Source organism: Eschrichtius robustus, chromosome 12 (assembly GCF_028021215.1).
Source record: "Eschrichtius robustus isolate mEscRob2 chromosome 12, mEscRob2.pri, whole genome shotgun sequence".
Taxonomy (NCBI): domain Eukaryota; kingdom Metazoa; phylum Chordata; class Mammalia; order Artiodactyla; family Eschrichtiidae; genus Eschrichtius; species Eschrichtius robustus.
Genome location: NC_090835.1, coordinates 44,761,834 through 44,782,628, shown reverse-complemented (window position 1 = coordinate 44,782,628; position 20,795 = coordinate 44,761,834). Strand labels below are relative to the sequence as shown.

Genomic DNA, 20,795 nt, shown 5'->3' with positions numbered 1-20,795 from the left:
GGGGCATACCAGGCTGTCCCCATAGGCTTCTGCTTTGGAGATCGCTTCTTCGATGGCCTCTTCAGCCACCCGTAGGGCGACAGCCAACGTGTCCATCATGCTATGTCCTAGACAGGAAACAGAACATAGACTGCTTTCTGAAAGGCAAGGACAAGCTCCAAAACATACAAAGTGGCTTAAAGACCACTGGACAAAAGAGCTTAATATAAGGAAATAACGGTTCTTCATCTACTTTCTCAGATAAAGATTATGTTTTATTTTGTGCACGTACTGTATCATTATAATGATAGGGAGGAAAATTGTGAAATCTTCTAAGGGCTGTGCTCATGGTTTAATGCAAACACAAAATCCATGGAAGAATTTTTTAGACTCTAAACCCATACTATCGATAACATTGGCCGATCTTGCCGAGCTCAACCACGTGCTGGGCCGCAGACTGAGGGTCTCATACGTGATCACAGTGGATCCTTCCAACAACTCATTGAGTAGGCACCGTTTTATAGATGAGAGAACTGAAGCACAGAGAGGTCAAATAACTCACCCAACGTTGCGCAGTGAGACAGAGAGCTGAGATTTGAATTCAGGGCTCTCTGTCTCCAAATCCCATGATTTTAACCACGAAAATGAGATAAACGCAAGCTAACATGATTTTTAAAAATAATGCTATCATATATTTAGGGAACATATTTTTTGCATATGGTGACAAACGGAAGTTTTCCCAAGTCAAAGGACTTCTGCAGGTGACAAAATTCTTTTTGAAGTCAAATACTTGGAAGAGTTTTGCTTCCTGGAGGTACTAGATTTTTTTGCTTTTTACTTGGAAGTGAGAATTTCTATCATTCCTCTCAGTTCACCCCAGAAGCCCGACTCACATCAGGCACAAGAACAGAGGTCTGCAGGGGCTGCTTGCCTATGTCTCCTTTTCCCCGATTTCAACCTCCTGTTTCCATTTATAATCTCCTAGTCATGCATTTTTTTAACACATGCATATCTCCTGAAAGCTGCCTCAGATTCTTTGTAGAATGAGACAAGGTGTAAATATATCAATTCATTAATTAATCAATCCCTTAATTGAAATACTTAATTCAAGCTTCTTAGGCTCCTAAAGACGCACATGTGGACAGAAAGTGGCATTTGGCAAACATAACAAAATCTCCCAAACCAACCCAATTAAAGACAAAGCCATCTAGCCAGGCAGCTGACAAGGACATCACAGGCTGGCTGTGACAGTCCTGACAGAGACACACAGGGGCAACCCAGCTCAGGGCTCGGCACCCCTCAGGTGGCTGAGTGAACACATAATTTCCCCAGTGTTTCTATCAGAAGAGTCTATAAAATTTAAGTTGTCACCACACTCAGTGCTCCCTGGAGACAGACACTGTATCTCCCATCTCTCTTCTTCAAGATACCAATCAATGTATTCTTTTTTTTTTTTCACGCACACACACTGTATTTTATTTTTACAAGAGATAGACTGACACCAAGCATTGTAAATGGATGACCACAACAAAAACAACAATGATTGCAATTACCAAACACAAAACACACTCATACTATGTCATAATATTGACATTCAGTCCAGTAATCCTCCACTGTAACAGCTCCTTTACTTTGCAGTGAAAATTGGTTTGTATATTCTTTGCCTCTGAGAATCAATGTATTCTTCATAGAAGTGGCGCCCCACAAATTCTCGTTGATTCAAAGTGCACCAAGACCTCCCCAGCACTAGGCTCTCTGAGGGTCCCAGTGATGCCTCGACAGACGCGAGCTGAGCCCATGCTTTCGTGTGCTTTCCGAGCTATTGGGTGATCAGGTGCATAGGTAACTGCTAAGAGGTATGCTGGAGATCCTATGATGGGGATAGTCACCAGCTTCCACAGAGCCCTGGAGAGGAAGAGCCTAGAGCCATCAAAAAGGCTGGAGGCCACGTCTGTGACTTTGGCATGAGGTGGAGTGGAGCACTAAGATGTTTGGGCTGAAAGTGAAGGCTTGAGAGGGTGTTTCAGAGATAAAAACTGGTGGGGTGCGGAGGGAGGATAAGAAGGCAGAGGCCGAGTGACCGAAGTTCAGAGGACCAGTCAGGTGGGGGGGACTGTTAGTTTTATGTGTCAACTTGGTGAAGCTATAGCACCCAGCTGTTTAATCAAACACTAACCCAGGTGTTGCTGTGAAGGTGTTTTGTAGGTGTGGTCCACGTTATGGTTACCATAGTTGACTTTAAGTAAAGGAGATTACCCTTGAAAATGTGAGTAGGTCTCATCCAATCAGTTGAAAGGCCTTAAGAGCAAAAACAGAGGTTTCCCAGAGAAGAAATTCTGCCTCAAGACTTAAGCATCAACTCCTACTAGAGTTTCTAGTCAGCTGACCTATTCTATGGGCTTGCCAGGCCCTGCAGTTGTGTGAGCCGAGTCCTTGAAACGAACCTCTTTGTGTGTGTGTGTGTGTGTGTGTTATGTGTGTATACCCTATTGGTTCTGTTACTCTGGAGAACCCTGGCTGATATAGATGGTTACTGAAATTAATATTAATACAGGAGAGTTGAGGGCAGGGAGGCGCTCAGGCCATAGACCTTGGAACAGAAAGAAAAGGATGGGATTGCAAATAGAACCCATAGGAATTTGGGTGACTGGGTGGAAGTGGGGAGGGGGATTGAGGAAAAGGTAAGTCTTGCTGGTGGACTTAAGTGGCTGAGGAGCTTGACTGGGATATGCTGAAGTTAAGATCCCTGGAGGGGCTGCAGGTCTTGGTGACCAAGCATCAGAACACCGAGTCTAGAACTCTGGGCTGAAGTAAGGGCTAGGCATTCAGACAGAGGTGCACCAAAGCCATGTGACTTCTCACAGGGAGAAGTCTCAGGCAGCAAGGATGATAGAGGATGAGACCTTCACGAGAAGGTGCCCAAGGAGAGAACAGAGAGAGTGCAGAAGCACTGTGGGGGGCCACAGGGCCAGGGGGACTAGGAGGCACCTGTTCCCAACACCCAGTACTTTGGAGAAGGAGCCAGACTGTTGGAGGAGGTTTTATTTGGAATTGGAAGATGTTTGTTTTGCTTTTAACCTTTGCTCTAAGGGGATGACTGTACTGGTATAAAAAAGTAAAAGTTGATCAGTAAATGGTACATTCTTTATAAGAATATTTTAATATTAATTGCACAAGTGAGTGTGTTGATTGTCATATTCCAACTCCAGAAAAACACACACTAGTTGATTGTAAGTTTCTAGTGGTTGGTAGGGAATGTACTTCTCTAGGCTACACCTTAGATATATTCACCTATTTTGATGATGGATTCACACAAATGGCAATAAAAGAAGACCCAGGGAGACTCTCACACACAATAACAGAGTTGCATCAGTGGTTCCAATGCCATGGGGGACCCTGACGGTCTGAAGGTGTTTGTAGTGCTCTAACCTCCCATTAGGTGTAAACCCTTAAGCAGACTTACCTTCTGACTGCCTATAAAATGTTGAGTCACTGCCTGAAATACTTCCTTCATTCTCCAGGTTTGCCTCAAAAAAGCTTCCTCCTGAGAGAGAGTTAGAGAGAGAGAGAGAGAGAGAGAGAGAGAGGAGGAGACAGAGGAGATATAAGATTATCCAAGGTCTTCAGTGAGCCCGGTGCACTGTGTCACTGAGTTGGCAGACCACCATTACCCACTTTGATTGTTAGCCTTGCAAATAGGTTTAGGGAATCACTGGGTTCTACAGTAATGCTACAAATTTTGACCAGTCACATTTTTCTTTCTCATACTAATTCCTTGTGTAGCAATGCTTCCACCCCCAACTTTCTTCCAGAGCCTTCCTTGGAGGCAATATGGAATCAAACATGGAATAATAGATTGAAGTCAGAGATATGAACTCATTTCCTGGACCTGCAAATGACTAGTTGTGTGACCTTGATCAAGTTACTTAACCTCTCGGACACTTGGCTTCCCTATTAGAAAAACTGTGGTAATGATAGAACTCTGCTCATGATGGGTGATGAGACACTGCATGCCTGGTCTTTAGCTGCTGTCCATGGCATCAGTCTAAACAGTGGCCTTTAGCCAGTGAGTAAACTGTCATTAGCAGTTAGTGGAAACAAACCCAGAGCAAGACAAGGTAAGCCATGGCATTTGACCTTTTAAGGCCCATTGCCTCTTCTCTGGCCTTCTCTCAGTTGCACACACACCCTATCTTAGTTCCAGGCTGGGAAGAGCAGTTGGCTAAACCTTTTTTAAGTTGGGGATTTACCATTTGTGTTCACATATTAATTCATGAAAAGAGATCTTTGAAGGTGTGGAGGTGTGGATGGATGATGGCTCTTTCCTTTTAAATTACTGTATTGTATCCCCAGTACCCAAGATAGCACTGAGACAGCAGGGGGCTCAAAAGAATTCTTGAATTGGATGCTGGTGGAAAACACTGATAGAACCAAGAAAATAAATGTGGGTCTACAGCTCTTAGCTCAAAAGGTAGAAATGCTATTGATGTCAAGTCAAACTAAGCAGTAGACCTTCGATACACATAATACAGCCCGTGCTTCCTTGGATGGGCTGCATGGGGCTCCGGTGTGGGAACTCTTAGGGTAACTGCCGTAGGCATCTACAGCGGGGTCAGCAGGCTGCTACCTTTATGAAATAGGTCATTAGTGTGCAGCCTGCCACGGGGACTCAGTCTGACCATATACCATTCTCTGTGTTTGTGCTTTTTGACCAGCCTTTCAAAAGACCCAGAGTCACTTATTCCAGCTCTGTGACCATAATGAAGTGACTTTACCTTCTTGGGTCTCCATTTCCTTACTTGTAAAATAAGGCTTTAGGATAAGTCATTGCCTCAGTTCCCAGGCTATACATCTAAGCGCAAATATTTCACTTTGGCTTGGCTGCATCTGGCAGCCATTCATTCATCCAGAAAATATTTCACGGGCACCTAGTAGATGCCTGGCCCTGGGCTGAGTGTTAGGGTGTACTGGTGAGCAAAGCCAGAAATCCTCGCTGCCCTGACAACCTTGATAGTCTAGTGGGTGAGAATTCATTAACCAAAAATTTATATAAATAAATATAAAACTATAGATATGTTGAGTGCTGTGACTGGGTGGTTCATAGAACAGGGCAAGTGTTCAGCAGGGAAGACTGACCTAGATGGTAAGTAACCAGCCAAAAGGGTGTGGGGGTGGGAGGGAGTCCAGGGCAGAGCAAACGGCTTGCACAGGCACAGGCAGTGGGGACAGCAGGGTGCATCTGAAGGGCTAAAACAGAGGCCTCGTGGCTGGGCTGCGAGAGGAGAGGGAGCCTGGGGTGAGATGGGCTGGCGGCAGACCGCACAGGTCACGGTGGCCACATCAGTGTTCTGATCTTTGTCCCACCATGAAGCCACTTGAAGCCAGTAAAGGCTCCACAGGGGTGATCTGGTTAGGTGTGTGTTTCTAAACACACCTAAAGGTGCACGCCGGCTGCTGTGTGGAGGACAGCTTGGAAGAGGGAGAGGGTGGGTGTCTAGAGAGGAAGCTGAGAGTGTGGCCCCCCCTCTGGAGTGTCCCTGTGATGGGAAAGAGCATGGCAGGGCAGAAGTGGCAGAAAATCTGCAGTCCAGGAAGGGCTTAGGAAATGGGAGAGACTGGGCATGTTTACAAATCAATAGGAAGGAACCAGTTAAGAGACAGGCTGAAAGGCAAGACAGAAGGGCTGCGTGAACTTGAGACCTTCGTGGAAGGTGACACGGATCAGGTGCGGAGGTGTACACGGTCTGCCCTGCGAAGGAGGCGGTGAGGCTCCTGAGACAAGGGGGAGGGTGGTGGGGAGCGTGATGGGGGAGGAGAAAATCTGAAAACATCTTTGGGAGAACTGCGCTGACCAGGGCAGGCTCTGGTTTTCCATGATTATAAATCTTCTAGTACAACAACTCTCCCTGTGTCCCTTTAAATTCATAGGTGGGAACTTCTGTGTCATTTAGGATGATGGGATTTTTCCAAGGGCAGAAAACAACTGAACTGTTTTGGAAAGCACTGACACAGCAGCCAGACATCAAGTCAGAGCTTCCATGAGCTGGAGGGACCTCCAATTTCATGCGACTCAGTGTTTTTAAAAGACCATGTTGTTAGTCAAATCCCACATGAAGGATGTCATAGACCTTTCCAAGAATTGTGTCAAAAATAGATATATCACGTTAATAAATAAAGGCAAGATTTATTTCCCCCATTTTAGTTATCCAATACTAAATAAATGTATGTATTATTTACCAAATTGTCTAGGGGTTAAGTATATTAATAAGGGCTACTTTCATCTTTTCATGTAGTGCTTCTTTTTAGAATAACTGTTAAAAATGTCACACTGAATCTATCAGATAAACCACAAGAGCATTGGACATTATGTTTTTTTATAAGTCTATTTACTTATTTCTCTGACTTCAGTGCACCGTTGGCTCTGAGATGGCAGGGTCTTGCCCATCTTGTCACTCCCAGGTCTTAAACCAGGCATTCAATAAATGTTTACTGAAGGAATGAATAAGTCTTAGATTTATCTGACAAAATGAATGGGTCTCCAGTTATGCCTAATCTGGTCACCTGATATGGGCTGCAGGAGGAGTAAGCGAGCTTGGGACTGATGGCCGTGCAACGGGTACATGTGATGGGTAACCCATAAGATTCTGTGAACTCAGTGAATTTTCAATGGACTGAGTGTTTTTTTATGGCAAACTACACTGGTCCATGCAGTGGAGATGTTTCGTAGATAAAAGGAGTTTTATACTGAGAGTCCTGGAGCCGAGCACAGGTCTTGCACCCTGTAGATTATGTTCTGACAATCAAAATTCTGAAACTAAGTACCCTCAGATGGAGTTGACGATGGAACCATCTTATGCAGAACTCTGCCATACGAATTATAGTGAAGTTCTAGCTGAGGTTCTCAGTCTTGGCTGTGTCTTAAAATAACCCAGAGAGCTTTAAAAAATATCTGTTCTGGGGCCATCTCCAGAAATTCGGAAGTAATTGACTGGGGGTGGAAGATGATTCTGGCACTTTTTCAAAGCTCATGAGGTGATTCTAACGTGTGGTCGGGCTTGAGGATGGCAGATGACAACCATACCAAAGTGCTGGGTGGTAGGTAGAAGCTAATGCTGATGTCTCCACGGTCATCTAACATAACCAGGACACTACTTACGCACGGGAGATTTCTCCATACTTGAGGTGTAACTCAATTTTTTAGGTGGTGTGTAGAATCGCTCTCACTGTTTTATGATCACGACTTTACAGATTTGAGTACCATCTCATAAATTGTCTCCTGCCTGCTTGTCTTCATGTTGCTCAAAAGGAAATCTTAGTTTAAAATGAGATACAAATCATGTTAAAGCAACTGATTCTAGTACTCTATGAAGTGTCTTGGTACCCACAAAGTGCTTTTAAGACTGAGTTGTGTAATATTGAGGACCTAAGAGGTGCCAGCCACTGGGCCACACTTTGGGAACACAGAGATGAAGAAGCTATTGCTTCTGCCTGGTCCAGCAGGAGAGGAGCCTTGTAAACCATCACCTGGATGCAATGTGGTAAGTGCTGTGATTGAGGCCCAGATGAGAGACATGGTGAATCACAGAGGGCCTGGGACCTAAATCTGCTTCAATAGTGGCAGCGTTATTCCCAGCAAATGATTCGTTATTCCCAAGAAAATGACACTTGAACATTTCAAAGCCTTTTGCCAGCCCACTTGTAATTCATGTTCCCTTGCTCCACCTGTGGGACCCGAGGGAGAAACAGAAAGAGACCAGAGTTGTGCTGTTCATAGGATTCTCCAAATGAGTTTGCTTCTCCCCCTCACTTTGCATGAAGCAGGAGAGAACACCTATGAGATGTGAATGTGGTGACATGTAAAGCGGTACCTGAAGCAGACGCAAGGATGAACAAGAAAGAAAGTATGGGATGCAAATGATGAGACAATTCTATTCTGGAACTTTCTTGAGGTATCTCTTTGGGTTGAAAACCTACTGTTAACATGATTACTTTTAAGCTTTATTTCTTTTTTGTCTTTGTTCCTAGAGAAACATTTTTAGAAAAATCAGCAAAGAGAAGATAAAAATAATATGTGGAGACCTTCAGCCCTGCTCTCTTAGCTACAGGCTTCCTGAGTGGTTCGAAAGACAGAGATTCTAACGACTAACACAAAAGGCCCTAATGAGTCTCCGTGTTTAATGCTTCCATCCTATCTCCCCCTTGTCTCAGTGGCTGGCATATTTTTAGATAAGACACAACCAAAGACTTTATTGAGAATACAACAATGTAAAATAATGATGGTGAAAAAGCTCCAAATGAGATTTTTTTTCTTCCCTCTTTCTCATGGATAAAAAGCATTTACCTGTGTCAGCAAAGTGATGAAAAAATCTTCCTCTACACAGAAAAAAACAGCCTTTTCTGGGAGGACATGCTGTTCATATTCTGACAACCATTTCTTTCCACTGGCTGGTCCAATAGGAATAAAGAATATAATTTCTCATTCTAATTACATTGGTTGTCTTAACAGCATAGGTAGAATTCATCCTTTAAACTTCCTGGGAGGAAGCTGAGACTTTTCTAACTCTCCCATTACATTAAACTCTGGGCCTGGTATGTATAGAATTTTGGAGTAGGAAGGAAGAGGAGTGGGTGGCATATCCTCTGAGTGCAGACCTAGTCTACACAACCAAACAAAGATGAATTTCCAGTGTTTTAATCATTAGGGAAAGATGGTCAAGAATCTTTAATTTCTAGGGATTTGGAATTAAAATGTCCACAATATGCAGAAACACTTTGGTCCTCCCAGCTGCTAACGTATCCAGCCCAGTGGAGATGCTGGAATCAAAGGACTTAAAACTTAGAATCTTTGGTATATGTCCTTCTATTTCTCCTCCTTACTAGAACCAGATTATTTAAGCCACTTTCTCTGTCCCAGGTGAGTGTGCCGTAGTATACAGGGCCTCCAAGCCAGGCATTCTTCTATCCTGCCAACCCCCCAAAGACTCCCAGATGGCAGGCAGCCAGCGTACCTAGGATGTCAAAGCACCCTCCACTCTCCAGCCGGTGTTTCCTGTACAGGTTCTTCAAGACCTTGGCGCTGCCAAAGCGTTTGAAGCGGCTCTTCACATTATTGTAGAACCATTCCAGAGACTGGATCCTCAGAACCCTGAGGACAACACAGAATTAGAAAACAGAAAATTAGCATTAAAGGACAGAATGATGAAATGGTGGATTGCAAAAGTTGCCACAATACTTTGCAGCTCCTTCCATCAAGATGTGGTCTCTACTCCTTGGATCTGGGCTGGCCTATGACTTGCTCTGATCACAGAGACTGGTGGAAGTGATGCTGTGTGAGTCCAGAGCCTGGCAGCTTCCTCTCTTGCTGTTCGTGGAAGCCCTGCAACCCATCGCCATGTGAACAAGCCCAAGATAGCCTTTGGGATGACAAGAGACACTTGACCCAATCCCCCCTCTTGCCCCAGCCAATAGCCAGCCAACCCCTAGACAGGTGAGTGAGGCCACCGACTGCCGCTTGACTGAAGACACATGAGTAACCCTCGGTAAGACCAGCAGAAGAACCATGCACCTGAGTCCCTCCAAAGAGCAAGCTGATAAATGCTCGCCATTTGAAGCCACTAGCTGACACATCTGTTTAATAGCAGGCTTTATATTTGACACTCTTACTGCATTAACACCATTTCTAATTCAGCTTGGGAGGATAAAAAGCACAGGTGAGACCCTGGGCTCTATGGCAGAACTCTGCAGCCTCTTACTCATTCAGCCTGAAGCACTGTGGGAAGGTGGTTTCCTGGTCAGTGCTATAATGCTCGGTACAAATCACTGACACGATGCTTCTCTTTTCTGCCTGACCAGAACATGTTTCTAAACCCCTCCCATTTTAAGAATAGCTTTGGTTTTTATTTTTCTTATTATGAATGTAATGATGCATACTCATTTTAAAAGTTCAGAGAAGCAAAATGAATATGAATTCTTCTAAGTCAGTGGAGGAACAAGCACACATTTAGCTGCTCTTCCTCCCCAGATGCCAGTGAAATGTGAGAAGATATCCAAAGGGAAAGAAATCTATAGAGCTGAGATGCGAATCAGAGATTTTCTAGATATCTGGAAAATTCTAAATAAGTGACAGCATAAAGGTAACAGAACATTGTCCCACAAAGCAGGCAGAAGGGCTGGGACTCACAGACTGAGAGCTCCAATTTAAAGTTGATTGATGGGGACTTCGCCGGTGGTCCAGTGGTAAAGAATCCGCTTTCCAGTGCAGGGGATGCCAGTTCCATCCCTGGTCGGGGAACTAAGATCCCACATGCCCCGGGGCAACTAAATCCGCGCGCACGCCACAACTACTGAGCTCACGCGCCTCAACGAGAGAGCCTGTGCGCTGCAAACTACAGAGCCCATGGGTCCTGGAGCCCGCACGCCACAACTAGAAAGAAGCCTGCACACCGCAACGAAGAGCCAACACAGCCAAAGAAAAAAAGAAAATACAAAAATAAATAAAGTTGATTGATGAGTACTCAGCCATAAAAAAGAATGAAATGTTGCCATTTGCAGCAATACGGATGAACTATATTCATTATGCTAAGTGAAATAAGTCAGAGAGAGAAAGACAAATACTGTATGATATTACTTATAAGTGGAATCTAAAAAATAACAACAAACTAGTGAATAAAATGAAAAAGAAGCAGACACATAGAAGAAGACTGTCCTTGGAAATCATAACCTCCAGGCTTATTATTTATTTGAGAGCTCTAAAAGCACAAAAGGACTGTGACTCTAGAAGAGAAATATTCTGCAGGCTGCCTCTCCTGCACACCACCCTGCTCTCTGAGCAGCTGACCTCCGCGAAGGTGCTGCTGCAGGGCTCCGTGGTGCAGGTGGACAGGTCCACAAGGGTAGGGGTGGATGATAGTGGTTACTGTGCCTCTCATTCTTCTTTGCCTTTTGGGACATTCCCCCTCCTTCCCAACTGAGTCTACGTTTTTCTGGAAAGGCTGGCCCCTCCTCCTGGCAGCCTTGGGGGTAGTCACATGACTCAGACCTGCCAATCAAGGTCTGAGGTGGGACTTTTACTGCTGTTGGAAAGAGATGCTCCCTTTCTGCTGGGCTGGCTTGGTGGCAGAATGAAAGCCTGGGCTGCTGGGGCCACTTTTGCCATTACTTGGAGGGTTATTTGTGGTCTTCTGAACAAAAGCAAATCTGACAGCGGGAAGGAAAAGGATCCTGTTGATGTACTTTGAACACCTGGATCTACCCAAGCCTGAGGTCAACCCTTGGACTCTTCCCTTACATGAGCCAATAAAATTCTCTCTTTTGTTTAAGGCTTCTTGAGATGGGTTTCTATTATTTGCAATCAAGAATCCCAATGCTTCAAGTACATCATAGGATGAGCTCTCCATTACGTCCCTGGTTATATCAAAACTCTATGACATTTAGAAACACTTTGATGACCTCAGAAATAGAATGCCTTGGCTTGCTCAAGTCAGAGAGAGGAATCAGGGCACTGCCTGGGCTGCTGGAAGGTGGGAGGACAGCACTGAATCCTTGGAGAATGACCTGCAAAACTACAGCCTGATTTGGAGACTAGAAAGCTTTCCTGTGAGACGTGATGTATTTTGGATTATGTTTTGACTTAGAGTTAATGTGGAGAGCTTTTCTGGAAGCCCCAGGGAAGGCTCAGTCATGATTACCTTCATTTGATATTACTGCTTTTATTTCACTTATTTTAAAATTCATGGCTCAGAGGAAACTCACAGGAAACATGCAGTTCTTGGGGCAGAGGTGTGGGGAGAGGGCCGTGAGGACGCCAGCACCCAGGATGGACTGGCTAAGCGCTGCAGGGTCCCCGGCCCACCCTCACATCTCCAGCTTCCCCCTGAACAGACGCAACTGCAGGCAAGGGTAGATGAGAAGGAAGGAGCCCTGTGTCAGCATCTTGCTGGAACAGAAGGCAGAGTGGAGTATGCATCTGTGCATGAATTCCTTCATCTGTTCATTCATTCATTCTTTCATTCCTCATTATTTATTGAGTGCCCTACGTGGCAGGCACGGTGCTAGGGATATGGGGAGTGACAAAACAGATGAAGCTTGTACCCAACAGTGCTGTCGGACTAATCTTCTCAACGAGTGCCAGATGTGTCATGAGATGGACCCAAAAGTCAAGCCAAAGGCATCTCCAGAATGGCTGGACAGTCTGTGTCCCACAGGCATTGGGTTCTGGATCATTCCCACAGATGTGTGAAAAACAGAGCCCACCCTGATTTACGGCTCAGGCATTTTTTTTCTAGGCTTTTAAAAAAATTGAAGTATAGTTGATTTACAACATGGTGTTAGTTTCAGGTGTACAGCAAAGAGATTCAGATATATATATATATATATACACACACACATATATTCTTTTTCAGATTCTTTTCCATTATGGTTTATTACAAGATATTGAAAATAGTCCCCTGTGCGACACAGTAGGTCCTTGTTTTTTATCTGTTTTATATATAGTAGTGTGTTTCTGTTAATCCCAAATTCCTAATATATCCCTCCCACTCCTTTCCCTTTTGGTAACCATAAGTTTGTTTTCTACGTCTCTGAGTCTGTTTCTCTTTTGTAAATAAGTTCATTTGTATCATATCTTAGATTCCACCTATAAATGATATATGATATTTGTCTTTGTCTGACTTACTTCACTTAGTATGATCATTTCTAGGTCCATCCATATTGCTGCAAATGGCATTATTCTGTTCTTTTTTATGGCAAATATTCCATTGTATATATGGACCACATCTTTTTCTTTATCCATTCCTCTGCTGATGGACATTTAGGTTGCTTCCATGTCTTGGCTATTGTGCTGCTATGAACACTGGGGTACCTGTATCTTTTTGAATTAGAGTTTTCGTCTTTTCCAGATATATCAGGCATCTTCTTTAATGAGGCCCAAACTGCTGCTTCTCAGCCTCAGAAAACACATAGGAGGGGTGCCTTAGGAAGGACGGGGAGCCGAAGTCCTGGTGATGAGACTTGTGGCGAAAAGCTTTCTAACTTGGAACTGTCCAGAGGGACCCTGCTTGGTTTCCCTCACTTATTTTTGTAAATGATCCCAAGTTATCCCTAAAAATGCTCACACAAAGGTTCTTAGTTCTGTGAAGTTCAGTTTCACAGTCTTAAGCATGATCATTTCTTTCAGCACTAGGGCTTTAACAAAATCAACAGCAACCCTTCAAAATTCACCAATCACAACATAGTTAGAAATGATTACTTTTAGTCACTGGAACTACTGTTGGTTCATCTGTAAAATGATGGTCACACAACTGACAAGGATAGGGAACATAGGAAGAGGATCGGGTTTGGGGGGAAGGTGGAAGTTGAGTTAGGACACTTAAATTTGGGATGCCCACCACATCCCCAGGTGGCAATACCTGGTGGGCACTGGATATACTAGTCTGAGACTTGGATAGAAATCTGGACTAGAAATATGGATTTGGTAGTCTTTGGTCCACAGGTAGTATTGAAGCCAATAATTGGTGTAGTGGAGGTATAAATCATCATTATCTCTATTTTACAAGGAAAATAGAAACAAGTAATTTGCTGGTGTCACTGACTGAACTTAGAGCAAGTCAGGGAACAGACTGTAGACCTCATCCTTGGGTCAGTGCCCTGACGTCTGATCGGGTTATTTTCCTTCCAGAACCCCTAGTTAGTGTTCTTATTGCAAATTACGGCTTTTATTTCAAAGTTTAAGCAAATAGAAAGCACCATGGATCAAGGAATCAGCAGACAATGTAAAAATCATTGTATCATTTCCCTAAAACAACCTACTTATCACATTGTGAATACTAATCACTTCAAGGCACTTGTTTGTATGAGAAGTTTGCTAATTATTTTTATGACATGAATAAACTTGTAAATATGGTACATTCTCATCAGAAGACAGACTGGAATCACATAACTCATCACAAGAGCAGCACTGAAATTATAACCCCATGAAAGCTTTGCCCAGGAATGCCAGACTGATTTTTGGCTCATTAGACAAAACAACACGATTGTGAGAATGAAGGAACTGCCTACATAAGAACTGCTCATATCCTGGCTGCTGGTGATGAAGCAAGGCCGCCTTGGCCCGCAGCCCTGGCACGGCAGGCGCTGTGCAAACTGAGCTCACTATGGGGGAGAGTCTAGGAGAGTCTGTGGATCCCGCTACTTCCTGTATGGTCCTCGGAGCAGCACTGGGGGCACCTTCCGGAACCTTGATGGAAATGGCAATCCCAGACCTCTATTCTCACCCTGAGAGCGGCTGAATCAAACTGCACTTTAGCAAGGTTCCCAAGTGGTGACTATGTACATCAAAGCTTGATAAGCACTGGCCTAGCAAAATTAGCTGGGTGTTTTCTGAGCCCACATGTGGTTTTTGTTTTATTTTTAATTTTGACCACAATCCACTTAGGTAGGACAAGAGAGAGAACAGCTGACTTGCCTCCCTCCTTCCTGCTTTTCAAGGAAAAAGAACTGAACTGGGTAATAAAAAGTTTGGAAGAGGAATAGAATAATTAAAATGGTACTCCCAAAATCAGGTGCCTTCATTACAAAAAAATAAAATGCCAAAAATACTGTTGAGCCAAGATCAAATCATTATGTACAGTAAGGTTCCCCAAACAATCTACAACAAACTAAATTGCTAATGATGAACTAACCTTACTTTGTTGGTAAAAATTAAGAAGCACAACAATTAAAATCCATGACCAACTCAAGATGACCTTGATGATGTACGGATAATGAAGCATCCCTCCTGAAAACTATAAGCACATCCATGATCTGTGAGCTCTGCTTCACAGAATACAGAATGAGAAGATTCAGCACCAACAACACACTGAATGGTAATAAAAGAGAAAAAGCTCCAGGTCTTTCAAACAGAGGGACTTTAATATAGGCAATTGGTTATATAGATGATGAAACCACTGAGACGCCAAAGAGAGGATGACTGAGGCATCCCAGAGGCTAGCAATGGGGGAGCTGTCACCACCCCAGGGCCAGAGGGACAAGGGAGGAGGTGGCATTACCAGTAGGAGCATCCTGGAGCCATAAGCTGGGGCCACAGAGGAGATGCAGCTGCTGCAGAGACACTGCTTGAGGCAGAGAGACTGATACCCTGTTTTCTCTTTTCCTCCTGCCCTCCCAGTTCCCTCCAGGGCCTCCCATTGGCCAAGCTCAGAAGGGAGCCTGGGCAATGCAGCCTTTGGGGCTCAGCACCCCCAGGAACAGAGTAGAGAAAGGAAAGGCCAGGATGTGGCATCTGGCAGCACATAGCAAATGACTGTTCTAACGTTGGCTTATAAAAACCAGATTCTGGCAACCCTTAATAACTTACTTAATAGATTACTAAGAAGTAGCCTTAGTTTTAAGCAGAAACCTAAGTCTGCAGAATTGTGCCCCATTTGCCTACAAGAAGAGAAGAAAGGAACTGTGTTTGGGAATTGGTTTGCAGCCTATGAGGCGTCCCCATGCCTCCAGAACATGCTTTAGGAACTGCTGGCATGGGGCAGATGATGGGCTGGGTATCAGACTGAATTTTAGCACTTACCACCTATGAGAACAAGGGCATGTTTACTAACCTCTCTGGGTGCCGTTTTCCTTATTTGCAAAATAGAGATGCTAATATTGATCTGGCAGAGTCTTACAAAGCATCATTGACCTAATATGCTTATGCATCTACCATAGAACTCGAACACTGTAAGCATGAAGAGAATGGTAGTTATTTAATCTCAGAAGAAACTAAATATTCATTAAATTTAAGTCCTATTATAAGGAAATCTTTTTCTCTAAAGAAGTAAAAATCAAAGAGCCCCCCTCCCCCTATACAGACCACAATATAGGATCAGTAGGAAGAACTTGGTTTATCCATTAGGACCAATAACTGACATCAGTGTGGGCCTTAGCTGCTTGTTACATGTCTTCTGAGAGAGCAGTTGTCCAAGGACAGGCTTCCCTGACAGACAGTGTGCACTGTTTCTCCTGCCAGCAGAGGCCTGCAGAGCCCAGAACTTTCTAGCTGAGTCTCTTGCCCTGCTGATGGCAGCTCTGCCAAGTGAGTGCTCGCATTGAGGAAAGGCCCGGAGACAGCCTTGCCACCAGAATCACTCAGTCCTACTCTGCTGAGTGAGACTCAACTCTTAGAATTATGATTTCTAAGTAACTCCTTGGATACAGTGTCCCTAAAATAAACTCAACTAAAAAAACAAAAAAACCCATCAAACAAACAAACTTTCTTTCTCCCCCAAATCTGATCCTAGGCAATTTATTTAACCTATCAGAGGTGTTTTTTTTTTTTTTCCTCCCAGATGCGAAAGGAGATAATAAATATTTCATCAGATTTTTCTAAAAGGTTAAATGCTATAACACATGCGAGGCACTCAGCACAGTGTCCTGCCCAGTGTAAATCTTCAGAATATGCTATTCCTTATTATCATCAACGTTATTATTTTATCCTAAGCCCTCTGCATTCTTTTTCGGCAGGATGTGGGTGTAATCAACAGATAAAGAGTAAAAATAGACTTGTCAGGAAACGCATTCAATTCTTACATTTCATCTTAACCAAAAGGTTAAACTTTAGGGTTAAGGTGGTTCTTAATCTTTAGTATTTAGTTTTTAAACTTAAAACCCAGCTTGTTGGGCCAGCCTCAGAGCTTCTGATTTGTTTGGTCTGGGCGGGGCCTGAGTATGGGCATTTCTGACAGATGTGCAGGTGATGTGATGCCGCTGGTCCAAGGACACACTTTGAGAATCACTGAGTTTGAGGATAGATTTGACATGCTGTAGAATGTAATATCTTCCTGTGTTCTGTAGCCAAGAACACAGGAAGATATTACTGATTCAGAGCTGCGGGGAAAACAACAGAATGACAGGCAGGTGTTTGGAAAATAGGACTCATTCAGCCCTGACAGCATGAAGGCCCTTGAGCACGGAGTCAGAGCAATCAGTCTCGAAAAGTCAAAAGAGATTGAGAGACTAGATGGAAAAGAACAGCCCTCACACTGGGACCCCTGAGTGTGTCACTGGGAATTTGTAGACAGACATGGCCAGGCGGCTGGAAGTGTCATGTTCAGTTGATACGTGACAATTGCCATTAATGTGAAGTATCCTGCTAAGGGTGGGAAGCTGGAGTTGACAAATAGCAGCAAGGAAAGCCTGGGAGAGAAGTGAGGAAGTGTGTCTGTATGAGACACCCCTACAGCTGCTCCTGGGCCCTTTGCACAACTTCTACAATTTGCACAGTGGCTAAAGGGAGATGGATGAGGAAACAGGCTGAAGGAGAGAACAAGGGAGTAGATAATAATATTTGAAAATATTTTTTTTCACTTTTAATATTTTTTATTGGAGTATAGTTGATTTACAATGTTGTGTTAATTTCTGCTGTACAGCAGAGTGATTCAGTTATACATATATATATATATTCTTTTTTAAAATATTCTTTTCCATTATGGTTTATCATAGGATATTGAATATACTTCTTTGTGCTGTACAGTAGGACCTTGTTGTTTATCCATCCTATATATAATAGCTTACATCTGCTAACCCCAACCTCCCACTCCATCCTTCCCCCAACCCCCTTCCCCTTGGCAACCACCAGTCTGTTCTCTATGTCCTGTTTTGTATATAGGTTCATTTGTGTCATATTTGAGATTCCACATATAAGTGATATCATATGGTATTTGTCTTTCTCTTTCTGACTTACTTAATCTGATAATCCCTAGTTGCATCCATGTTGCTGCAAATGGCATTATTTCGTTCTTTTATGTGGCTGAGTAATATTCCATTGTATATATGTACCACATCTTCTTTATCCATTCATCCACCGATGGACATTTAGCTTGTTTCCATGTCTTGGCTATTGTGAATAGTGCTGCTATGAACACAACGGGTGCATGTATCTTTTTGAATTATAGTTTTGTCTGGATATATGCCCAGGAGTGGGATTGCTGGATCATATGGTAATTCTATTTTTAGTTTTCTGAGGAACTTCCATACTGTTTTCTTCAGTGGCTGCACCAACTTACATTCCCACCAACTGTGTAAGAGGGCTCCCTTTTCTCCACACCCTCTCCAGCATTTGTAATTTGTAGACTTTTTTTAAAAAAAATTAATTCATTAATTTATTTATTTTTGACTGAGTTGGGTCTTTGTTGCTGTGTGCGGGCCCTCTCTAGTTGCGGCGAGCGGGGGCCACTCCTTGCCGAGGTGCGCAGGCCTCTCACTGTGGCGGCCCCTCCTGTTGTGGAGCACGGGCTCTAGGTGTGTGGGCTTCAGTAGTTGTGGTGCATGGGCTCAGTAGTTGTGGCTCGCCGGCTCTAGAGCGCAGGCTCAGCAGCTGTGGTGCCCGGGCCTAGTTGCTCCGCAGCATGTGGGATCTTCCCGGACCAGGGCTCAAACCCATGTCGTCCCCCGCATTGGCAGGCGGATTCTCAACCACTGAGCCACCAGGGAAGCCCAGTGTTACTTGTAGACTTTTTAATAATGGCCATTCTGACCAGTGTGAGGTGGTACCTTGAAAATACTATTGATGAGTGTGCTTCCACTAAGGCCAGGGAAGTAAAATTATAAGAAGTTGTGCTTTTGATTTAAAATTTTTTCAGATATTTTAATATGCTAGAAAAATTATTAAAAATACATAAGAATATTATGTAGGGGGATAAATATTTCCTTTTGTCTCAGTCTCCAATCAGAGGCTTTTACTAGATCCTGTCTTTAGTTAAAATTTGTAAATTTTGATAGCAAATACTTTATAATAACTATAAATGGAATATAACCTTTAAAAATTGTGAATCACTATATGGTACACCTGTAACATATAATATTATATATCAACTATACTTTAATGAAAATTTTTATATTTTGTTCTTTATGAATTTTTGCATTAATTTTGATTTTTAAACATACTACATTAAAATATTTATCTTGATTATTCGATTTTGGTCACTCCCTTAAATTTTACACCGGAGGTGAGTGCCTTGCTTACCTGACCCTAACTCGGCCCTGATAGGGCAGCCCCGTGTGTCGGCACTTTGACACTAGGGTTCCGTGGTGGCAGAGGAGTGCCGGGGGGGACACAGCTGTGCCTGTGGAAGGGGGAAAAGTGCCCAGTGAAGCAGATGATCCCAGCAGGAGAGGGTGGCGCCCGGAGGGTACAGTGGTGGTACCCAGGGGAGTATGGTGATGAATGCAGCGCCCAGAATACACTGAGGATGAGGAACAGTGGAAAAAAAGTGGAAAAAAAAAAAATCCATGGATGTCATGGGTTAGTTGTTGAAACTTGTGCCCTTAAAGACTCCCAGGAATCCATGGGGTGGGGTGTGGAGGGGAGCTTTGAAGGAGGCTGAGGTCCTGCATTGGTAGTTAGGGATAAAAACCAATGAAGCACCATCACCCAAGGAAGGTCTAAATAAGAAGACATTTCTGAGATGGTCTGGAGGTGGATGTGTCAGGGCATGCTCTGTCCCTTCCAGGACTTTCCAGCTGTCATTCACAGGACTTGGGCACAGCAGCCTCCTCTTTGCAGTCACTCTGGCCTGGGCAGGATCTGCCCAGCTGTCCCTACCTGTCCCTTAAGAAGCCCTCCCCAGACCTGATGCCACTAGTCCTGACCTGGCCCTGAACTCTCCCATCGCTGAGGCTGTCTCTGTGGCCCTCGGCTCCACACTTACGCTTGATTCATTCCTCTCTGTCCGGTTCAGCGAGTCTGACTGATACTCAAGCAGGCAATTGTCAAGCCTGGGGGAAGGGGGAACGAAATGGTTTCTTTTAGTGTTGACTGTTTGGAGGCAGGGATAAATGTCATTTGAATATGGCTTTTCTTTTGCTTTCTTATTTGTAAAGCTGATTGAGACTTAGTTTCACTTGTCAGAATCAACTTGAAGTAAGAGAATTTAACTGCATTTATTTGAAGAGCTGCTGTCCTGCTATAGCTGCAGCAATTTGCACTCTGAACCAAGCTTGCCCAGAAGGGAAATCTTGCATCCTCCCTGTGCTACTTTGTGTTATCTAGGGACTGAGACAGCGAAGAAAAGGCAGTCAGCACATACGGATTCTTCTCCCAGTCACATCACTCTATGTACGGTCTTGAACACGTTTATCTTTCTGCATCTCACTTCCCGCACCCTCAGAATACAAATGATCACAATTTCCTACAACCAAACTTCCAGGGACACACAGTTGCATTGGATATTGCCTCACCTCCCATGTCCTGACACGTTGAGGTGTGCCAGCTTTGCTCTGATAACATCTTCATATTTGTATTTTTAAAAAGTGTGTAATTTCCTTTTTGGCTTATTCATCTGTTTGATTAATGGTAACATTATATTATATAGTGAGGTGTCTTCCCTTTAAGTTGTTGGAACAAGCTGGTTGTTGGAACAAGAAGATGATCTGATTACTGTTTATATTAACCAATTCTGGACTTGGCTATAATAAACACACAGTGTACTACTGTGAACATCAAAAGGCAAGGACTTTGCTATATTAAGTGAGTGGTTAAAGATACTGTGAAAACGTCACTGTTTGTTCATAGTAGACTGGAGCCGCTGGGGCTGCCACGTAATTAATAATACCTGCCGTTCACGAACACCTCCTATGTGCCTGCCGTGGCGCCAGGTCTTTTTAGTCCTCAAAACTAAATTACGAGACAACTCTTCTTTTACGAAAACAAAAACTACATAGCTCGTCAATGGTGAAGCCAATATCCTCTTTCTTATTTTGACTGTTAATTTTCTTTCTTTTTTTTTTTTTTATTTATTTTTGGCTGTGCCGGGTCTTTGTTTCTGTGCGAGGGCTTTCTCTAG

General features: G+C 43.6%; 1 protein-coding gene across 2 annotated transcripts in view; it reads right to left on the bottom strand.

Annotated features, from left to right (window-relative positions):
* MYRIP (myosin VIIA and Rab interacting protein) overlaps positions 1 to 20,795 on the bottom strand; it is a 220,533-nt gene that overhangs the window by 72,449 nt on the left and 127,289 nt on the right. The window contains exons 4-6 of one of the 2 annotated variants that reach the window (XM_068557723.1): positions 8,988 to 9,124; positions 3,443 to 3,523; positions 10 to 107 (exon numbers count right to left, since the gene is read on the bottom strand). In XM_068557723.1, the coding sequence (XP_068413824.1) occupies positions 10 to 107; positions 3,443 to 3,523; positions 8,988 to 9,124 (316 nt within the window). The remainder of the gene's footprint in view (positions 1 to 9; positions 108 to 3,442; positions 3,524 to 8,987; positions 9,125 to 20,795) is intronic. The other variant, XM_068557724.1, reaches the window with a different exon arrangement.